This window comes from Bufo gargarizans, chromosome 5, assembly GCF_014858855.1.
Source record: "Bufo gargarizans isolate SCDJY-AF-19 chromosome 5, ASM1485885v1, whole genome shotgun sequence".
NCBI lineage: Eukaryota > Metazoa > Chordata > Amphibia > Anura > Bufonidae > Bufo > Bufo gargarizans.
The window spans coordinates 334,494,890-334,511,014 of record NC_058084.1 but is presented as its reverse complement, the minus strand read 5'-3'; the positions used below and the strand labels follow the sequence as shown (position 1 = coordinate 334,511,014).

Here is a 16,125-nt window from a genome sequence, read left to right as displayed (position 1 = left end):
TTCGATGCCTCTGCCAGTGCGCCTGTGCGAGATTACGGCGCTTCTCTTCAATTTCACAGAGGCAAGAGCAGTGAATAAATTAGCTAGGAGGCAGGGCTGGGCGGGGAGATTGCAGGCACAGGCAGCATCGCTTTGCTGCCTGTGCCGTTCGCAGCGCTCCCTGCGCTGATAAAGTCCTGTCACTGCACGGGCCACATGAGACGGCATCACGGTCCGCATTTGGCCCGCGGGCCGTAGGTTGGGCATCACTGGTCTAAAGCATTTCAACCCCTTTATTGGACAGTAAATATTAAAAAGGTTTTTAAGTAATATAATTGGCTCACCTTCTACGTGGCAATCGGAAAGGTGCTCTTGCTCAAAAGGTAATTCACCCAATCACAAACAATGAAGTAAGTATATTTCAAGTAAGCAGGCACTCACCATCTAGTTATATATAGAACAATGACTGTAAATCAATAAGCATGTACACTCACCTAAAGAATTATTAGGAACACCATACTAATACGGTGTTGGACCCCCTTTTGCCTTCAGAACTGCCTTAATTCTACGTGGCATTGATTCAACAAGGTGCTGATAGCATTCTGTAGAAATGTTGGCCCATATTGATAGGATGGCATCTTGCAGTTGATGGAGATTTGAGGGATGCACATCCAGGGCACGAAGCTCCCGTTCCACCACATCCCAAAGATGCTCTATTGGGTTGAGATCTGGTGACTGTGGGGCCATTTTCGTACAGTGAACTCATTGTCATGTTCAAGAAACCAATTTGAAATTATTCGAGCTTTGTGACATGGTGCATTATCCTGCTGGAAGTAGCGATCAGAGGATGGGTACATGGTGGTCATGAAGGGATGGACATGGTCATAAACAATGCTCAGGTAGCCCGTGGCATTTAAACGATGGCCAATTGGCACTAAGGGGCCTAAAGTGTGCCCAGAAAACATCCCCCACACCATTACACCACCAGCCTGCACAGTGGAAACAAGGCATGATGGATATATGTTCTCATTCTGTTTACGCCAAATTCGACTCTACCATTTGAATGTCTCAACAGAAATCGAGACTCATCAGACCAGGCAACATTTTTCTAGTCTTCAACAGTCCAATTTTGGTGAGCTCGTGCAAATTGTAGCCTCTTTTTCCTATTTGTAGTGTAGATGAGTGGTACCCGGTGGGGTCTTCTGCTGTTGTAGCCCATCCGCCTCAAGGTTGTGCGTGTTGTGGCCTCACAAATGCTTTGCTGCATACCTCGGCTGTAACGAGTGGTTATTTCAGTTAACGTTGCTCTTCTATCAGCTTGAATCAGTCGGCCCATTCTCCTCTGACCTCTAGCATCAACAAGGCATTTTCCCCCACAGGACGGCCGCATACTGGATGGTTTTCCCTTTTCACACCATTCTTTGTAAACCCTAGAAATGGTTGTGCGTGAAAATCCCAGTAACTGAGCAGATTGTGAAATACTCAGACCGGCCCGTCTGGCACCAACAACCATGCCACGCTCAAAATGGCTTAAATCACCTTTCTTTCCCATTCTGACATTCAGTTTGGAGTTCAGGAGATTGTCTTGACCAGAACCACAACCCTACATGCATCGAAGCAACTGCCATGTGATTGGTTAACTAGATAATCTCATTAATGAGAAATAGAACAGGTGTTCCTAATAATTCTTTAGGTGAGTGTATATAATTTATTTACATAACTCTAAAATACATATATAATATATATATATATATATATATATACATGGGCGTAGCTATAGGGGGTGCAGAGGTAGCAGTCGCTACCGGGCCCAGAAACCTGAGGGGTCCCAAAGACCCTTGTGGTGCATAAGCACTGAGGGAAGTGGGGCCCAAGCTTAACTCTTGTACCAGGGCCCAGGAGCCTTTAGCTATGCCCCTGTATATATATATATATATATATATATATATATATCAAATTTAAAATAAAACCTATAATAAGATAAAATGAAAGTTCACCCTAAAAAATTGTGGTTTGGGGTAATATACAAAGATACCATGCAGACAATTAGAAAAAGCGTTTTCATATGATGACTCCTAAATTAGTAGCAGTAGTCCAGAAATGGTGGGGCTTGATTGGTATGTCCCTTAAGAACCAATGGTACCAATCGGTGACAGTTAGTAACAGTGACAACAGCAATGGTTAGTGGCATCAATAATAGTAATAGTTTGGCAAATTATAAATCCTTTAATGAATAACGTCAGTCCAATAGCGTTTTATATATCACTTATTGAGTAGTCATGACAGTTAGTAACAGTTAGTAACAGTTGGTGATAATAGTTGGTGATAACAATAGCAGCAGTGACTAATAGCAGCAGTGATAGCCCTGATCAGTAGTGCAGTGTTTGTTGTTAGCTTACTTGACTGATAACTCGCTGGTAACAGCAGTATTAGTTGCAGCAATAAAACTGACTTTATATCCGTTTTGTACTCTCTGTTAGCTGCTCTATAGTGTCTGACTGATTTCGGTGGCGTCCCACACGATCGTCAGTGCATTCACCCCGCTTGATCACAGTGTTCTTGCTGCCGCTCAAACTCGGCGTCTCACATGGTCTTGGTTTCCTATGTCCGCCGTAGTTTACGCTTGGCGTCTCACGTGGTTAAGGAGATATCACGTGATTCTTATCCTTCAGTAGATCGGTTGCTTGTTTCTTTGTTGACAAGCCGACTGCTTGTGTCACTGTTAATTTTCTCCGCAATCCTTGCATTACTTTTTAGAGTATAGTATCTTGCATTTTTTAATAAGCCTGCTAAACGCGTTTCGAGGTTCCCAGACCTCTTCCTCAGTAGCCATGTGTCACGGCCATGGTCATGGTCGTGACTCTTGAACCGCATGCTGTTGCCTGCGGTTTGTATGTAGGAGTTCAACCACAGGTGAGGGCCGCTAGTGTGCTGCCTCACTTGTGGTTGCCGCGGGCAACAAGTTATGTTGTACTGTTGCAGCATAGCAGCCTGAGCTGTTGCTAGGCAGCTTGCTGTAAGTGCATGCGGTTGCACTTGGCTTGTGTGTTTATGTATGCACTTTGTATGTCTGGTGTGCACGAGGTCTTATGTTAGGTGTGCACTGTGACATTTCCCTTCACTGTGGCTGTCCGTGGCAACGTTTGGTTTATGTACATGTGGTGGCAGTGTCTCGGCCTTCTGGCTGACTCCCAGGACATGGTTGCCACCCATGTCGTTGCCAGCGGTAACAGCCGCAGTGTGATGTGCTTTTTGACACTTCCCCTTTAAGTTTCACTCCCTGTAAGTGTTGGAAGGGTTAATTCCCTCTCCTTGTGTGTCTGTGTGGGTGTGGCCACTTTGGGCTATAAAGCCTCTTTGCATATCAGTTGCTGAGGGGTGCTTCAGCCATGTTTTGCTGGAGACACTCTCCTGGTATTTCCATCTGCCAGTGGGGGCCACCCTTGTGGTCATAAACAAACTGTGACTCTTAGGTTTATGTTGATGTCCACTTGATGTTTTCCTTTATTATTCTGTGCAGCTATGGATCTGGGTTCCTGTGTGTGGATGTGTGAGTGCTGAGTTCTATTTGTATTGTTGTGGACTTCAACTTGCCTGCACACGGATCCAGTCAGCAAGGCTGTGGCAGGTGGCTGGAACTAGTGCAGCACCTGCCATATCCATAGGCCTGTTTCTGTTCCCCTTTTTCCTGCAGCTTGGCCAGTGAGACTCCTGTTACTCCGTGTCCAGAAGGAACAGGTCATCTTACCCTTCACTCCTAGTTCAGGGACCGGCGGAGGGTGAGTAGGGATCCGAGGTTCCAGAGCATGGGCCCTCCTACCTTCAAGGTCGGCCCATGCAGCTAGGAGTTAGGGACGGATTAGGGATGCATTAGGAGGTGACCTGCTCCCTAATTCTCTTGTCCTGGCCGAGCAGGGGTTAACATCTTCTGGCATCGCACGGCTGAGGATTTTCCCCGTCCTCAGCCGTGACACCATGTTTCAAACACCATAAGGTCTTTCCGTTTATACTTATTACTAGTTACTTGGAAAACCCGGACCCAGCTGTAGATTACTTTAAAGACCCGGCAGGAAACAGTTCCTGATTCTTCATAGTTGTAATGTTTTCTCACATTGTTAAAACAGAATGAAAAATAAAAAAATTCCACATAAACGATCAATATCGGTTATCAGTGATTACTTCTTATCTATAGTGTTATTTATCATATAACTTTCTCTATATTTTGCACGAAAACGCATATGCGGTTTAAATGTGTTTTTCATTTGTTTTTCTTAATATATGCATTTTTTGTTAATTTTAAAACATTATTACTCATATTATACCCTTATGCACATAGAATAAGTGAAAGTACTCAATGATATTGCACAAATCTGTTAAATGAATGTAAGAAACTCTTTGTAATGGTAAACATTAAATCTTATGTTTTTTTTTATTATTTTCAATTATTATTTTTTTTTTTCATTTATTGCCATCTTTATCTTGATCTATTCATAGAATAATAGAGAAAACTAAAAGGAACTTGAGAGATGTAAAAAGACTATGGGGTGGGTGCCCTTTGCCGATGGGACATCGGAGTCAGGCTGTTTTACTAGCACTCCGAACTCCCCTTGGTAGGGAGCACCCACCCCACCTAGAAAGAAAATTCCAGCTACTAAAAGAACATGCACATCACAATTATGGAAAGTAATTCCTTTGACCTAAAACCAAAGTGTGTCATCTGGTCTATTCATATCTCATACCAAATGTCTTGTAGATATAAATAGAAATGTTCTTCCACCACCAACAAAACAAGATGTTCCTGAAAATGGGAAATCCAAGATTATGAAACAGTACGCCCTGCCCTGCAGCTTCTCCTCCCCACCTCATAAATCTCTTTAAATGGCGAGTCCCTCAGCTGGATTGTGCATATCTCCAGTGCTCATCCGATATGGCACCTGTGACCGTCTCTCTCATTCTTCTCATTCTTTGCTGTGCAGGAGCATTAGCAGACACCAATGGCAAACCCCCTCCAGGTAATCCTACTAAGCATGCTGATGTGTCACAGGGATAAATTGAGAACCTTCTAAGTGGCATCTAAGGGATGGTTTCCATATTTCACTTGTTTCTGGCTCATTGCTTGTGCTGAATATAACTGGTGACCAGGCTGGGTTCTTGTCTCATGTCCATAGCTGCACTGAGAAATTTTGTCTGCATAGGAAGAGGTCCAGTGGTAAAACTCTCTGCTCTGGGGTATATTTTAATATTTCAGAAATCTTTGTCATGATCCTTCCCTGTCACCGTCTCCATCTCTTCAATGTTCTTTCTCTTCCTCTGTTTTCTTTATGTCTGTTGAGCATCACAGTCCAGAATAACATGAACGTTTTTTTTCTTGATTTAGTCAAGACTCCACAAATTTTTCTCCAAAAATCTACATTTATCCTTGCCTTTCAACTCATGTCTACACCAACATTAAACGTTTAATAGGTCATCATGCGGGTCTCTTATAGCTAGATCAGAAATGCTTTCTAAACACTGAGCAACATTTACCATGTGTCTGACCAGTCTGACCAGTCGAGAACATTTTTGCCATAGACGTGTTCATTATTGTCACCATTAAAGAGATTTCTGGACATATTAAATGACACAGATTAAAGAGGTTGTGTTGTGGTGATGCCTGCTCATCCAATCACTTTCGAAAGTGGTTATCTTACTTGACAATTAAGCAGGCATCACTTGGTATGTCTTGGGTATTGAGACTGGACCAGGAAGTAGAAAGCAGTGGGGGTCAGGTAAGTGTCAGAATGTAATAACTCCTCATAATCCCTGTATAAACTTTTTCAAATTAATTTTTCCATTCCCATTCCACAACCGCTTTTGTTCATAATAAATACTGTCATAACTTTGGACAATACCTTTATGTTAGAAGGATCTCATAAAACTGTGAATCTGTGGAATAGACTTCCTCGGGACATGGTCACAGCAGGAACAGTGGACAGTTTCAAAAAGGGTTTAGATGAATTCTAAATTCCTTCTGGGATTCACGTCCCCACCTATCCTTTGGTTGAACTTGATGGACTTATGTATTTTTTCAACTGTATTAACTTCTAGCTGAAGGAGCCGACTTCGCTCGGGTATATATTTAATCTATTTAATTTCATGTTTGTGTGTGTCGTTAAAAGATATCAACACTATCCACTATAACAGTGACATCTATAGCACCCCACCCCCAAAACAGTGACTTCCACAGCCTCTCACCCCTTAACACTGACCCCCCCCACAGTGACCTGCCCCTTAAAATTGGACCTCCACAGCAGCCCACCCCCTTAACTTTTGCCTTTACAGCGGCTTTCCCCTTAACAGTAACTTTCACAGCATACAACCCCCTTATACACAGCAACCTCCACAGGGGCCCGCACCCTTAATAGTGGCATTTACTGAATAGGGGGCGTGTCCTTTTGAGCAACTCACTCTAAGACAGCAGCACTGTACTGTAGTGTGAGCTGCAGGGAGAAAGTCACCCTCCCTCCCACCTCTGCAGCTGACAGAAGTTGATTTTTACCTTAAATTTTTCAATCCCCGTCGGCTCAGGGGTGGGAGGGGGTGTGGTCTAACCAGATAAGTACATGGCTTAGCGTGACTTGTGGGCGGAGTTTTAAGTCTATTGAGGGTGGACACATTGTGGCGGGGGGCGTGTCTGGGCTCCTTCCTGCAACAGTGACACCCCTCTGGGCACCTTACTGACTCATTTGCATACCCAAAAACTGGATTTTCAGAGGATATAAACATCTTGAAATAAGGTACTAAGTGCTATTAGACCAACCTATAAGAAAACTCACATATAATGTGTGTATAACACTGGGGTCTAGTATAATATACTGAGCCAACCCAAAAACAGAACCAATAACCCCAAAGAAAAGTGGGAGACACACATATAAAATATACGGTATGTAATTTATTGAGACATGATCAGATAACAAACAATATATGAAACAAAAGGCACAAGTGTACAGGAGGGGGGGAGACCTCATGTAAGGAGGTCAGATACAACCTCTCTCCCAAACACCCAACTGGCAGGGTGCCTTTGTGCCTTTTGTTTCATATATTGTTTGTTATCTGATCATGTCTCAATAAATTACATATATTTTATATGTGTGTCTCCCACTAAGTGCTATTAGGCCATGGCTTTACTTCAATAGCAATTATACTGGTGACAGATTTCCTTTAAAGCTCTTCTACAGCAGTGAAGATAAATGGCTGGGTTGTTATGGAAACCTGGAGTAAAACTGTGTGTATGTGGAGGCTGGAGGAGATGCAAGCTTCTATTGGCTGATCAGGGTCATGTGATCAAGCTTCTGTTGGCTAATGCATTTTTGGGGAATATCTCAGGAACTGCACGTGCTAGAGAGCTGAGACTGATTGTAAATGCGACGGCGCGGATTCCTTTAGCGGACATACATACACACACATACACTCAGATTTATATATTAGATGTAACCTATGTGGACCCTCAACAATCAGCTGTCATCTACAAGGAAACCCCAAAGCAAATGTTCAGATCTATTAAACCAGTGTCACAGAGAAATTGAAGCATCACACTTGGCCACTGAAGTAAAAACTCAGTCCATGTAAAGTACTAACATGTTGGATCCTCTACAGATAGACAACCTGTTCTGCATCATGATGAATGTTTCTCCTGTTATCCAACTAGAGGAGACTGGGATGATAACCTGTTAAAGGTTACTGTAGATCAGTGCTTCTCAATTATTTTCTGTCATGCCCCCCCCCCCCCCCCCAGGAAGAAGAAAACATTTTGCGCCCCCCGCGCGACTGTAAATAGTATCATTTGTGTATAAAATTGTTATAATTAATAAGTACACCTCTGCATGACACTGTATCCTTATTAACGTATAAGAGATTAAAAAAAGAAAGAAATGTGGATCAATTTACAACAAAAATATTTTTAACCAAAAAGTGTGCTTTTGGTGGGTTTGGAACTAATGGTGGTCTGTGGGTGGCACTATTACTGGGGATCTGTGGATGACGGACACTGTTATGGGGGGAATCTGTGGATGACGGACACTGTTATGGGGGGATCTGTGGATGACGGACACTGTTACGGGGGGGGATCTGTGGATGACGGACACTGTTATGGGGGGATCTGTGGATGACGGACACTGTTATGGGGGATCTGTGGATGACTGACACTGTTATGGGGGGATCTGTGGATGACGGACATTGTTATGGGGGGATCTGTGGATGACGGACACTGTTACGGGGGGGATCTGTGGATGACGGACACTGTTATGGGGGGATCTGTGGATGACGGACACTGTTATGGGGGGATCTGTGGATGACGAACACTGTTATGGGGGGATCTGTGGATGACGGACACTGTTATGGGGGGGATCTGTGGATGACGGACACTGTTATGGGGGGATCTGTGGATGACGGACACTGTTATGGGGGGATCTGTGGATGATGGACACTGTTATGGGGGGATCTGTGGATGACGGACACTGTTACGGGGGGATCTGTGGATGACGGACACTGTTATGGGGGGATCTGTGGATGACGGACACTGTTATGGGGTGATCTGTGGATGACGGACACTGTTATGGGGGATCTGTGGATGACGAACACTGTTATGGGGGGATCTGTGGATGACGGACACTGTTATGGGGGGATCTGTGGATGACGGACACTGTTATGGGGGGGATCTGTGGATGACGGACACTGTTATGGGGGATCTGTGGATGATGGACACTGTTATGGGTGGGATCTGTGGATGATGGACACTGTTATGGGTGGGATCTGTGGATGACGGACACTGTTACGGGGGGGGGATCTGTGGATGACGGACACTGTTACAGGGGGGATCTGTGGATGGCACTGTTACAGGGGGGATCTGTGGAGGGCACTGTTACAGGGGGGATCTGTGGGTGGCACTGTTACAGGGGGGATCTGTGGATGGCACTGTTATTGGGTGGGGGATCTGTGGCTGGCACTGTTATATATGTGCCATCCACAGACCCCCCACCCCATAACAGTGCCATCCACAGACCCCACGACCCATAACAGTGGCATCCATAGCCCCCCCCTTAACTGTGCCATCCACGGATCAGCCTAACCCCCCGCCCCCCGCCGCCCCCCAGTATTCAAATATAAAATGTCTTATTCAATTAAAATGTATTAGATATGCCCCCTCACTCCTAAATTCCTAATAGTACCTTACATCCTATTCCTAGATTCTGTACAATTGCGGAAGCCGGGCGGACGGGCGGCCGGCGCGTCACTCACTGACGTCACTTGCCTGCGCCGCCTGCTTCATTCATAAAGTAGGCGGCGCAGGCAAGTGACACCAGGGAGTTACGCTGCCGCCCACCCGACCTGCCGGCATTACAGAACCTAGGAATAGGATGTAAGGTACTAAGAATTTAGGAGTGAGGGGGCATATCTAATACATTTTAATTGAATAAGATATTTTATATTGCTATACCGGAGCGGCGGGGCGGGGCTATAGTACACTGACTGCACCGCCCCGCCGCTATTCCCGGCCCCCAGCTCCTCCTCCCAGTCCCTTAGCGCCTGCGCTGGCCTCTGTTCAGAGGAAGGGAGATGAGCGCTTCCACAATGGAAGCACTCATCTCCCTGCCGCATATTAAATTGCGAGCCCCCCTTTACGGAGCCTGGCGCCCCCCCTGGGGGGCCCGCCCCGCTATTTGAGAAACACTGCTGTAGATGAAGAGGATAGACTTGTGCAGACATAACAAAGTGGTTATGGTCGTGACTCCTGATCCGCATGTGGTTGCCTGCGTTTGGTGTTGTTGTCAACCACATGGTGAGGGCTGCTTGTCTGTTGCCTCACGTGTGGTTGCCGCTGGCAACATTGTTACATTTGGCAGTATAGAAGCCTGAGCTGTTGCTGGGCAGCTTGCTGCCAGGTGCATGCGGTTGTACCCGGCAACCTGTCTTCATATGTGTGCCTTTTATACGTTTAGTGTGCACAGGGTTTATATGTGTGTGTGCACTGTGTTGTTCCTTTCACTTGCGGTTGTCTGCAGCAACATCGTGTCTGTGTACATGTGGTGGCAGTATCTCGGCCTTCTGGCTGTTTTCAGGATATGGTTGCCACGCATGTCGTTGCCAAGGGTAACAGCTGTAGTGTGATACTTGTGAGTGTATTCCCCTTTAAGTGGTTTCACTCCCCTGGTTTGTGTTGGAAGGGTTAACTCCCTTTCCTGTGTGTGTCTGTCTGGGTGTGGCCACTTTGGGCTATAAAGCCTCTGTAGTGATCCGATGTCTGAGGGGTACTCCAGGCATGTTGCTGGAGTCATCCTCCTGGTTTCCTATACCATCTGCCAGTGAGGGCCACCCTTGTGGTCATAAAACCCATGTATGATGTCTAGTTGATGTGTCCCTTTCTATTTTTATTACAGCTATAGATGTCCTGGTTTCCTGTGTGTTTTGTGTGTGCTGTCTCCTTAGTGTTTGTGTAGACAGCAATACCTGGTGCATGGGTTCCAGTCAGAAAGGCTGTGGCAGGTTAGTTTGGAACTAGTGTTGTACACCTGCCTTATCTATATGTCTGTATATGTCTACCCTTCCTTGCAGCTTGGCCAGTGAGACTCCCGTTCCTCCAATCCAGGAGGAATAGGTCGTCTTACCCTGCTTCTAGTTAAGGGCCACCCTGAGGGCTAGTAGGGACTATAGGTTCCGGAGTATGAGCCCTCCCACCATCAGGGTTGGCTCATACAGCTAGGAGTCAGGGTAAGATTTGGGACATTATAGGAGGTGACCTGCTCCCTGATCCTGTCCTCCTGGCCAAGTGGCGAATAACATCTTCTGGCATCGCACGGCTGAGGGTTTTCCCCATCCTCAGCCGTGACAGTTGGTAACACATCAGTATCTGCATGATAAGTTTTTGATGTTTAAACCTCTTTAATTACAGAAAAACCAGGAGAATGCCCACCAAGTCTATTAATAGCCTGTGTCGAACCTGTGGATGATTTGTGCAAATCTGACAAAGAATGCCTTGGGAAACAGAAGTGCTGCTTCTTTAAATGCAATAAAGAATGCAAGGATCCCATCAAGTGTAAGTTCAATAGAAACCAAATTAAACAAGTAGATGGAACACATTATTAGACAGGATTTGGCACCTGGTGAAGGAATCTGACAGCTGTATGGTTACATGACCAGCTCCACCTGATCTGCCAAAATCTGCTTTACCACAAACACATCTCAGAGGTAAATTCAGCTTCACTGGTGGCAGGCAGCCCGGCAATTATCAGGACTGTAACTGCATCACATGACTGCGAGGACTAACGCAAGGAGCGCATTAATGTTCCAAAGTGTGGACCTGTGAGCACTTCATGTGTCATCATATGAGAGCTCCACAAGGTTCTGTGTGCTCCTCTAGAAGGAATGTTTCTACTGCCATTACATACATTTCCAGTAATTGCATAAATTATATACTTCAATAGTAATATAGGCTGGCTCACAGTATTTTTGCATAAAATTTTTATTAATGCACTAAATCAAAACAAACTAACTTGCTGTCAGCATATCAGCATACATACATAAATAAATGTGTTAAATAGGTATATAAGTGCGGAGCTCACGCACAGACCTAAATAGCTGGAGTACTCCTAAGAATAAGACCTAATGGCTAGAGTGAGGCTGCAAGAGTTATTCAATTAGACCGCTCAGATGTCCATAACATTAAATGCCGATTTACCGGGTAGTTGGAACCAGAAAGGTTCAAAAGCGTCCTTGCTGTGATCTCCCACAGGGACAAATAGTGACCGCACTTCCTCCGGTCAGCGGCGCTCCACTTACTTGTTACTTGCGGAGCAAAACTTCAGACCCGTTCGCTCAGCGTCCCACGTGTCCAGCTGGATAGTCAATCTCTGGTTAGTGACGTAGGCGCTTGGAGCAGTCGGGCTGGCGGAAGCTGGTGAAGCTGAGCTAAGCTGGTAATTGCCTGAACTTGTCGGACCAGCGGAAGTGGACACAGCAGAGTTCACCGTGTATTTGCGGCAACGTTGAATGTATCAACACAGATTTAGTCCACTTTGCCTATAGTTCGTAGATAAGGTCTTTTTGAAGCGGTATAGGACGTCTTACAAGGCTTGAAAAAGATTGAAAAAAATAGCCAGGTCTTTATACACACTAGACGCGTTGCGGAAACAAGTTCCTTCCTCAGTAGATAATTGTAGAATGCTGAATGCAGACACAAGTCATGACTTTAAATACCCTTTTAAGTTTGATATAAAATATGGGTCGGATTGCGGACTGGGCTTCATTGCACAGTCTCAATCTCCACCCTGTATAGCATGGACAATGATTAACCACATATCTATTGCAACATATATCTTACTATCACATTATATAGATACATGTTCAAAATACATGCTGAAACAAAAAATTAAAACAATTAAAATTGAATTGTAGCACATGCTGGAATGACTGGATTGTAGCATTAGGGAGATTCGATGTAACATGTGGATCGGATTGCGGACTGGGCTGACTACACAGTCTCAGTCTTCACCCTATATTGCGTAGGTGGTCAATAAACACCAGTACATTGCAACATACATCTTGCAATGTTACATTACACAAATACATGTTGAAAAAATATATATTTAAAAATACATAAAAATTAAAAATTACAAAAAAAAATTACATTATATCACATGCTGGGATGTCTGGAGTCTGGTGTTAGGGGGAGAAGGGAAGGGATGCAGGAGGGGTCAATGCGCTGGAAAACAGCCCGGCATTGACTCCCCGTGTACACCAACCCATCTCACCTAAAGGAACCCAAAAATTTCAATCTCCGAGTTGAGACCCTGAGGCATCAAGGACCCAAACTCGAATATTTTCTTGGACTCCTGTCTAGACATTTTGGCCACAAAATCTCCTCCTCTCCAGTCTTGTTTGACCGATTGAATAGCCATATAGCTCATATTGCTGGGATCACCTGCATGATATAGTTTAAAATGTTTGGGTAGAGGATGCGTTTCAGATTGTTTTTTGATATTATTAATATGTTCGGCTAATTTTAACCCTTTTGACAATAATGATTTTTGTGAAGGGGTTAATTCTCTTGTGCTCAAATTGATTACATTATCTCCTGTGATTTCACTATCTTTTGCTGTGGGCCCTCGTTTAGTTCTACTTCTTCGTGTTCTCTTTTGCGTGTGGTTGTGTTCAATTGTGTGAAAGGGTTGTGTATCTGTGCTTGTGCTGTGAAGATTTTTGGCTGCATGTTCAATATTGGGTCTACCTTGTATGTTGCTAATGTTAATTCTTTGTGTGGCTCTAGTGGTGGATGTGATTCCTTGGATAGGGAAAATGACCAAGGAATCTTTGGCTGAGGTGTCTGTTTCCCTATAGTGTTCTTGTGGTATTGTGATTGTGAATAAGCCCCTTTCTGCTGCTGTTTCAGACGGTGGTAATTTTGTTTGGGTTTGTATTTTAGATGTTCTTGTTTTTTTGGTCTCAGACTTTTTACTAAAAAAGACTGAAGGATGATAAAATCCTGGGTCCTATACTCCCGGAACATCCGCCAATAGTTTATACTCGGGCCCCCAATTTGGGACTTCAAGTGGCTCCCACTATAAGAAAGCACCAAACAAAATTCAGGCAATTAAACAACTACAGAAAGACCTTGAGATCACAATACGCCCAGCCGACAAGGGAGGGGCGATTGTGATCTTGGACACTGAAAAGTACAACAAAGAGTGCTTGAGTCAGTTGTCCGATACCACCACCTATACTCAATTGCATGAGGATCCCCTAATCTCATATTGTAAACAATTATCATTACTGTGTAACAAAGCAAAAGAAACAGGAATTTTAAACGATACAGAATGTAATTTCATTTTGGGTACACAGAAAAGATTACCCATATTCTACTGTATCCCCAAGATACATAAGGATCCGGTCAACCCCCCTGGAAGGCCAATTGTCTCTGGCATAAGATCTTTAACATCAAACCTGTCTCAATATTTAGACAGGTTTCTACAACCCTATGTCGGAGACACTCCTTCGTATCTTGGGGATACCTCCACAGTAGTGACACTGTTGGAAAACATGTACTGTCACCCAGATTGGATGCTTGCTACATTGGACGTGAGTTCTTTGTATACAAGCATCAATCACAATCAGGGTATACAGGCAGTGTCCAAAATCCTGTCTCAAAAAGGGAATCTGGCAATTGAGCAACTCCAATTCATACTGGATGGGATCAATTTTGTGCTGAACCACAATTATTTTCAATTCGAGTCCAATTATTATGTACTAATCCTGAGTTACATCCTGTATTCTACTCCAGAGCTGCTCTCACTATTCTGCTGGTGCAGTCACTGTGTACATACATTACATTACTTTTCCTGTACTGATCCTGAGTTACATCTTGTATTATACTCCAGAGCTGCACTCACTATTCTGCTGGTGCAGTCACCGTGTACATACATTACTTATCCTGTACTGACCCTGAGTTACATCCTGTATTATACTCCAGAGCTGCACTCACTATTCTGCTGGTGCAGTCACTGTGTATATACATTACATTACTTATCCTATACTGATCCTGAGTTACATCCTGTATTATACTCCAGAGCTGCACTCACTATTCTGCTGGTGCAGTCACTGTGTACATACATTACATTACTTATCCTGTACTGATCCTGAGTTACATCCTGTATTATACTCCAGAGCTGCACTCACTATTCTGCTGGTGCAGTCACTGTGTACATACATTACTTATCCTGTACTGATCCTGAGTTACATCCTGTATTATACTCCAGAGCTGCACTCACTATTCTGCTGGTGCAGTCACTGTGTATATACATTACATTACTTATCCTATACTGATCCTGAGTTACATCCTGTATTATACTCCAGAGCTGCACTCACTATTCTGCTGGTGCAGTCACTGTGTACATACATTACATTACTTATCCTGTACTGATCCTGAGTTACATCCTGTATTATACTCCAGAGCTGTACTCACTATTCTGCTGGTGCAGTCACTGTGTACATACATTACTTATCCTGTACTGATCCTGAGTTACATTCTGTATTATACTCCAGAGCTGCACTCACTATTCTGCTGGTGCAGTCACTGTGTACATACATTACATTACTTATCCTGTACTGATCCTGAGTTACATCCTGTATTATACTCCAGCGCTGCACTCACTATTCTGCTGGTGCAGTCACTGTGTATATACATTACATTACTTATCCTATACTGATCCTGAGTTACATCCTGTATTATACTCCAGAGCTGCACTCGCTATTCTGCTGGTGCAGTCACTGTGTACATACATTACTTATCCTGTACTGATCCTGAGTTACATCCTGTATTATACTCCAGAGCTGCACTCACTATTCTGCTGATGCAGTCACTGTGTACATACATTACATTACTTATCCTGTACTGATCCTGAGTTACATCCTGTATTATACTCCAGAGCTGCACTCACTATTCTGCCATTATCTGGATATCACTATCTTTGATGCCGCTCCTCCAGTCACTCAAAATATGTAGTGTAGTTACTTTGTGACTTATCTTTCTGTAGTTAGATCTGGAAATCTAAATCAATAATTATTATTTTTTCTCCAGAGAAGCCCGGGACATGCCCACCACCATTGAGCTTATTTGGGGGACCAATGCAACATGGAAAACATGGTGGTGACTGACGTAATAGTCCGGGAAAAATAGGTGGCCGGATCCGCTGCCCCAGGTGCTCAGTCTGAATACACCCCCATTATAGCCAGATTCCTCCTCCTTCTCAGCGATCATAGTGACATTTATCAATGTAATAAAGCAGAAGATGAAAAATGAGACTGAGATGTATCATTGACCGTCCATTGTGAGGCATCAAATTATTACTGGTGGCCGAGAAATGTAATTCCTGCTCATTGACCCTGACATTAGACACTGCAGTCTAGAGCGGGCGAGGTCCTGGTGGTCAGAGATGAGGACTGCGTTCAACCAGACTCATGTGCTGACCGGTAAATACAGACCGAGCAAAATGTACAAGGATAACACCTCCATACAGTGACTGGATAACACCTCCAAACGGTGACATGATAACACCTGTATATAGTGACGGGATAAAACCACCTTACAATGACAGGATAACACCTCCATACAGTAAC

The 16,125-nt window shown here is 44.2% G+C and overlaps 1 protein-coding gene across 1 annotated transcript; it reads left to right on the top strand.

Moving 5' to 3' along the window:
* The first annotated feature begins 4,842 nt into the window (after positions 1-4,842).
* On the top strand, positions 4,843-15,808 carry LOC122938925 (omwaprin-a-like). Its single transcript, XM_044294803.1, has 3 exons — positions 4,843-4,991; positions 10,907-11,050; positions 15,587-15,808. Coding segments are annotated over exons 1-3 (231 nt in total). The 5' UTR covers positions 4,843-4,906; the 3' UTR covers positions 15,589-15,808.
* The last annotated feature ends 317 nt before the right edge of the window (positions 15,809-16,125 follow it).

What these genes read in the sequence shown, in the direction of transcription:
- LOC122938925 (XM_044294803.1), top strand. Translation starts at nt 4,907, where the DNA reads ATGGCACCTGTGACCGTCTCTCTCATTCTTCTCATTCTTTGCTGTGCA. An exon ending in CAATGGCAAACCCCCTCCAG is followed by an intron (nt 4,992 to 10,906) that starts GTAATCCTACTA and finishes CTTTAATTACAG; the next exon opens with AAAAACCAGGAGAATGCCCA.